This window comes from Oncorhynchus mykiss, chromosome 19 (genome assembly GCF_013265735.2).
Source record: "Oncorhynchus mykiss isolate Arlee chromosome 19, USDA_OmykA_1.1, whole genome shotgun sequence".
NCBI classification, from domain to species: domain Eukaryota; kingdom Metazoa; phylum Chordata; class Actinopteri; order Salmoniformes; family Salmonidae; genus Oncorhynchus; species Oncorhynchus mykiss.
In genome coordinates, this window is record NC_048583.1 from 19,325,205 (window position 1) to 19,331,285 (window position 6,081).

Below are 6,081 nucleotides of genomic sequence, written 5' to 3' on the forward strand. Positions count from 1 at the left end.
ACTGCCTTGGAAGTGAGGTATCTTACATTAAGTAGTCATATTTTGAGATGTGAGATATCACGATCTCTTTCAATAATAACAGGAATGGAGGAGGTCTTTAGTCCAGTGAGATTGCTAGAGGGAACACCGCCATGTTTAGTTTTGCCCAACCTAGATCGAGGCACAGACACGGTCTCAATGGGGATAGCTGAGCTGACTACATTTACTGTGCTAATGGCAGACTCCACTAAACTGTCCCAAAAGTACTTAGAACCAAGACTATTTATGCACAATAAATACATTTGTGAAAAGTTATTGTTTTAGAGTTTCACTTTATGGGCTTTATGGGTACCTAGGGTTCATCTCTAGGAATTTACTTAATTTATTGGAATTGATTGGAGTGTCTCTAAATAGCAAAATGCCCAATACAGTACAACGTTTGTAGTGTGTGGAATTAGTAGCTAGGGTATCATATTATTATATTGCTCTATCATGAGGATGGTGTTCCCCAAATAAACATTTATGTGGGATTTCGTGCTGACAAATAATGCAGAACAGACAATTAGGCATACTCGGAACTGAGTACCGTGTCGAGGTTAGGACTCGTGTTACCCCAGACACTTGTTGATGACAGTTTTGATCTAATAGGAAATAAACCTACCAATTATATTAGTGTTACCATTCATTTGAATGACTTTTAAAACCCTATTGTATAAACACAGTTCAAAAAAACTTGAGTTTTCAAAGAAATTAGGGTTGGACATGTGGTGGTTGCCCCTGTTGTTTTATTAGCAATTGTTACTAACAGTCATGTGACCTCTTCATCTCTTTCCCTTTCACGCTCAGGCAAACACACACGTACTGTACACACACACACACACACACAGGTCAAGGTCTCGGCACGTATTTGTGCCACATTATCATGCCGATGCATTAAACTGTTGTGAATCACTCCCAATAACCAGGTTTTTATTGCTGCTCTGTTCCTGATGTAGGTTGTTGTTGGAGAGTTCTAACTCTATGACTGTTGTCTATCTGATGGCACTGGTACCAGGAGTCATGACAGTTCGTGTAAACCACCTGACAAATACGTTCATGCTGGCTATAATCCAGACAAGGGAACATTGGGTAAATGTGAATCAACTTTGAATTTGGGTCTCTAGGTACTTCCCTCTGGCTTCTGCAGCTTTTGGACCTCCCCTACAGAGATTGTATAAATAAAGCTCAAGATGAAGGAGGAAGATACACGGTTGAGGAGTTTTCTTCACAAAACCTCTGCAAAATGGCAACAGCAAATGTACAACGGCCAATGGTAAGGCTCTTAGGTGTTTTTTCGATACCATATTGTAGTTTTCTTCATGCAATAGTACTTCTACAATATTGTATCATAGATGTTAAAGCTGTTAAAGCTGTAGTTGTTGGTAACATAGTATTGATTAGATTTATTTTTTAAGAGATACTGTATGTATTGGTCATCAATGTTGAAAATGTAAAGGGCATTTTTTGTGTGCCCAAAAGTAAAATGTGTGTGAGGGAGTAATATTTTATCATTGACATTATTGTTTAGCATTGTATACACTATGTTCATCTGCACGACTGACTGTAACAGAAACTGAAAGCAGGCATAGTGCAGTGCATGAAATACACAAATCTGCGGCACACATTTGCAAAAGTGTTGTTTATTGATGTTGTGTGTCAGAAAATAATAAAGAGGATTAACAACCTTGACTTTCTTGATGATATAGCCTATAATTATGCCACATCTCTCTCCTCTCGCACACACTCTCTATCTTTCTCTACCTCCCTCCTCTCTCTTTCTCTCTCTCTGTCCCAGGCCTTACCTGTTAGACTCCAGCATTGCCTCAGTGGAGACCCTCCGATCCCTGTTCTGTACGATGCAACATTCCTGAACGCAACTCACGCCTCTCTGCTGGCTGTCAAAGACCCTGAATCGACCCGAGCCTCCCGTTTCACTGTCACCGTGCTCAACGGATCAGATGGCAAAATAGTCCCATTGGTCCTCAAGAGCACAGACACCATCGGCAAACTTCAGAAGAGTTTCCTACAGAAGCGGCCTGACCTGACGGGAAGCCTGAACCTTGCCTACAACGGCAAGTCCGTCCAGGGGCACCAAAGCCTGGGAGAGCTGGGGGTGAAGGATGGGGCTACTTTCATCACCTTTCAGAGGTGTCATGGAGGGTAGACGTGGAGCAATAGATGTGGAGGAGGGCTGTTTCCATTCGTCTATCCCATGGTATGAAATAATATACAAAAATATATGTTAATGAATTTGTGATATGTAAAGAATATTGGCATTAGCCATATCAGGTCTTCTTTTTGCACAACATAGTATATTCTTTATTGATTAGAATACAAACCAAAATTATGTTGTAGCCTACTGAGGGATAATTCACAGTGAATAATGTCAAACCATTTCTGTCCTTTCTTTATGTTAAAGTAACTGTCCAGTGTTTCCATACTTCTATGAAATATGACCTATCATGACTTACAACATGAGTGAAATAGTTTTCCTTCCAAATATGAACTTTTAAATGTGTGATTTTCACTGGGCATTTACTTTAACTCCAGCAGGCACAGCCAGAAGAGGACCACCCCTCAGAGCCTGGTTCCGCTCTAGATTTCTGCCTGTCTCTCTATTGAGTTTTTCCTAGCCACCGTGCTTCTACATCTGCATTGCTTCCTGTTTGGGGTTTTAGGCTGGGTTTCTGTATAAGCACTTTGTGACATTGCGCTGATTTAAAAAGGGCTTTATAAATACATTTGATTGATTGACTGATTTAACTGTCCTGCTTTACTCTTGCCTGGTACTAGCTAATGAAGTGAACTATAAGCCAATCAATGTGAGTTAGTTCACCCCGTTAAATGTACCGTTTGTGAGGTTTTATTGGTAATTTGTATATGCCATTGTTGTTTAAGAGTAGGTTACCACTGTATCTGAAATAGCTTAGTACAAATGTCTTACTTTATTGTAACAAAAAATATTTTTGCACTTTAATGATGTTTTCAACGACAGCCAAAAAGGCTATCCAATCAGAAGGATGACGAACAAAATAAATCATGTTTAAACATATTTGTATTTCATTTATTTGCATATATGGGCATTGTATTCACCCTTCATTAAATAAACACTTCAATATTTCAAGTACATGCCATCTGTGTTTGATGATATTTTCATGAGAATACATTGGCCAATAACTACCTTAGAAGATAAATTAACCACACTTGTTGCCACATCGACCTGAGCTAGCATAGGCATTGCACAAATCTAATGATCTGTTGATACTCACTCGTTTGGTTGTAACCTGTTCCAGTAGCAGTAGAAGGACAATCTATGTGGAAATAACCTGACAAAGAAGATGGCGCTGGCTATACTCCAGGAAATGGCTTGGCCAAAAGTACCAAAAAGAAAGTGTGGCGTGCCTTAATGGACATGTAGGGGATTCCCTTTGGCTTAGATTTCCCCCTGCAGATTACATGTAAACAATAAATCCTTATCTTCAAAAGGAACAGAACGAGAAACATATGTTTGAGAAGAGTAGTTTTCAGATACTGACTCCACCAGTAATAATGACAAATGTACTCCAATGGCCAAAGTTAAAGTTGGTGGGGTTTAACATTTGAGATGATACTGTCTGCAGTTTGCTCCATGCAGCACAGGCGAAGCCTACTTCTGCAACGCCTTTCATAGATTTTGAAACTGTAGCGGTTGCTACGTTAATGTGGATTTTCACACCATTGTTTGACAAATAATGCAGCACAGAGACATTTAAGCCTACTTAATATTGAGTCGCGGTTTCGGCTAGTGTTACCCCAGACACTTCTCGATAACAGTTTTCATCGAATAGGAATACGCTTAGCAATTACATTAGTGTTGACTTTTAAAACACTAACGTATAGACATGGTTCAACCTAAACTTTCAAAGAAATAAGAGCTGGAAATGCAGTTGTTTCCACTGTTGTTTTGTTATTGTTACTGGAAGTCATGTGACCTCTTCATCACTTTCACTTTCTCAGGCACGCACACACACACACACAGTCAAGGTCCTTGCACGTAGGTGCTTCACATTATCATACTGATGCATTGAACTGTTGCATATCACTCCCAATAATCCTTCTCAACAGTTCTGCATTATTTTGGAGGTTTGGATTTAATTTAATTTCCTAACTCACAACAACTTGGCAGTAATGTTTCTCTTGATGATCTGTTCCTGGTTCAGGTTGTTGCCAGACCGTTACTAATTTATGGTTGTTGCCTATCTGATGGGACTAATTCCAGGACTCCGGACAGTCCTTGTGGAAACCACCTAACAAATGGGATCATGCTGGCTACATTCTAGGTAGGGGAATGGTGCAAAACAGGCAAAAAACATTGAAAATTGGGACCCAGAGTCTTCCTCTGGCTTCAGAAACTTTTGGACCTCCCTCAGAGATTCACAGTATAAGTAACAGCCACACACAAGCACAGTCACACACACTCAAAGGTTTAGGAGTACAAACCCACAGCAAAATGGCAAGCTGCAATCGTTAATGGTAAATCATTTTTTTAATACACTATTATCTGTAGTTTTCTACATGCACCAGTACTTCCACAATGTAATGCCACAGATTTTGAAGCTGTCATGGTTGATAACTTGGTATTGTTGACGTGTTTTGGACATCAATTATAACAAAAAAAATTGTGCCTAAAATACATTTGCAAAAGTAAAATGTGTGGAGGGAGTATCTTTTATCATTCAGTTATTTAGTATGGCATCAACTCCATTGATAAATTACTGACTTCAACAGAAAATTGAACTAAAGTGCATTAGAAGAAAGAAACAAATCTTCAGCACATTCCATTTTTTATCTCACACATTTTTTTTTAACATAGCAAAAGATATGTTTAATGATGCAGTGTTTCCCAAAAGGGACGATGAGGGTTAACTGACTTGATAAAGCATCTCTCTCTCGCACACTCTCTCTCTCTCTCTCTCTCTCTCCCTCCATTCCTCATTCCTGTCCCTCTCTTTATTTATTTCTGTCCCAGGCCTTCCCTTTTAGACTCCATGATTGTCCCAGAGAAGACCCTTCGATCCCGGTTGACATCTAGTGGAAGACCTAGGAAGTGTAACTTCATCCATATCCCACTGTGAATTCAATAGGGCTTGGGTTGAAAATCGACCAACCTCAGATTTCTCACTTCCTGTTTGGATTTCTTTTCAGGTTTTTGCCTGCCATATGAGTTCTGCTATACTCACAGACATCATTCAAACAGTTTTAGAAACTTCAGAGTGATTTCTATCCAATACTAATAATAATATGCATATATTAGCAACTGGGACTGAGGAGCAGGCCTTTTGCTCTGGGCACCTTTCATCCAAGCTACTCAATACTGCCCCTGCAGCCATAAGAAGGTAACACAATGTCCAAAGAAGGGACAGATGTATACAGAATGGTATCGTCTGCATAGAGGTGGATCAGAGAATCAGCTGCAGCAAGAGCGACAACATTTATATATACAGAGAAAAGAGTCGGCCAGAGAACTGAACCCTGTGGCACCCCCATAGCGAATGCCAGAGGTCCGGACAACAGGCCCTCTGATTTGACACACTGAACTCTATCTGAGAAGTAGTTGGTGAACCAGGCAGTCATTTGAGAAACCAAGGCTATTGAGTCTGCTGATAAGAATGCAGTGATTGACAGAGTCAAAAGCCTTGGCCAGGTCGATGAAGACGGCTGCACAGTACTGTCTTTTATCGATGGCGGTTATGATATCGTTTAGGACCTTGTGTCATGTATTGTCATGTTGTGTCTTGTTTCTGTCCTTTCCCTTCACCCTGTCTCCCTCTGCTGGTCGTTATTAGGTTACCTTTTCTCCCCCCTCTTTCCCCCAGCTGTTCCTTGTCTCCTCCTAACTACCTCGTCACCCCTTTTCCCACCTGTTCCCTTTTTCCCTCTGATTAGTCCTCTTTATCTCTCTCTGTTCCTGCTCCTGTCTTTGTCGGATTCTTGTTTGTGTTGTTCATGCCTGAACCAGTCTATCGTCATGTTTGCTGCAACCTTGTCCTGTCCTGTCGGAACCTGCCGGTCCATCTGAGCCTA

The 6,081-nt window shown here is 40.5% G+C and overlaps 1 protein-coding gene across 2 annotated transcripts; it reads left to right on the top strand.

Annotated features, from left to right (window-relative positions):
* The first annotated feature begins 1,172 nt into the window (after positions 1–1,172).
* LOC110497472 lies at positions 1,173–3,145 on the top strand. 2 transcript variants are annotated; one of them, XM_021573595.2, is made up of 3 exons: positions 1,173–1,291; positions 1,814–2,233; positions 2,438–3,145. In XM_021573595.2, the coding sequence occupies exons 1-2, from the start codon at positions 1,262–1,264 to the stop codon at positions 2,180–2,182; spliced, it is 399 nt and encodes a 132-aa protein (XP_021429270.1). In that variant the 5' UTR covers positions 1,173–1,261; the 3' UTR covers positions 2,183–2,233; positions 2,438–3,145. The 2 variants fall into 2 exon arrangements, with proteins under 2 accessions (XP_021429270.1, XP_021429269.1); XM_021573594.2 differs by having other exon boundaries at positions 2,569–3,145.
* The last annotated feature ends 2,936 nt before the right edge of the window (positions 3,146–6,081 follow it).

Coding starts and splice junctions, on each gene's coding strand:
- LOC110497472 (XM_021573595.2), top strand. CDS start 1,262: ATGGCAACAGCAAATGTACAACGGCCAATG. Junction 1,292..1,813: donor CAAATGTACAACGGCCAATG/GTAAGGCTCTTA, acceptor TCTCTGTCCCAG/GCCTTACCTGTTAGACTCCA.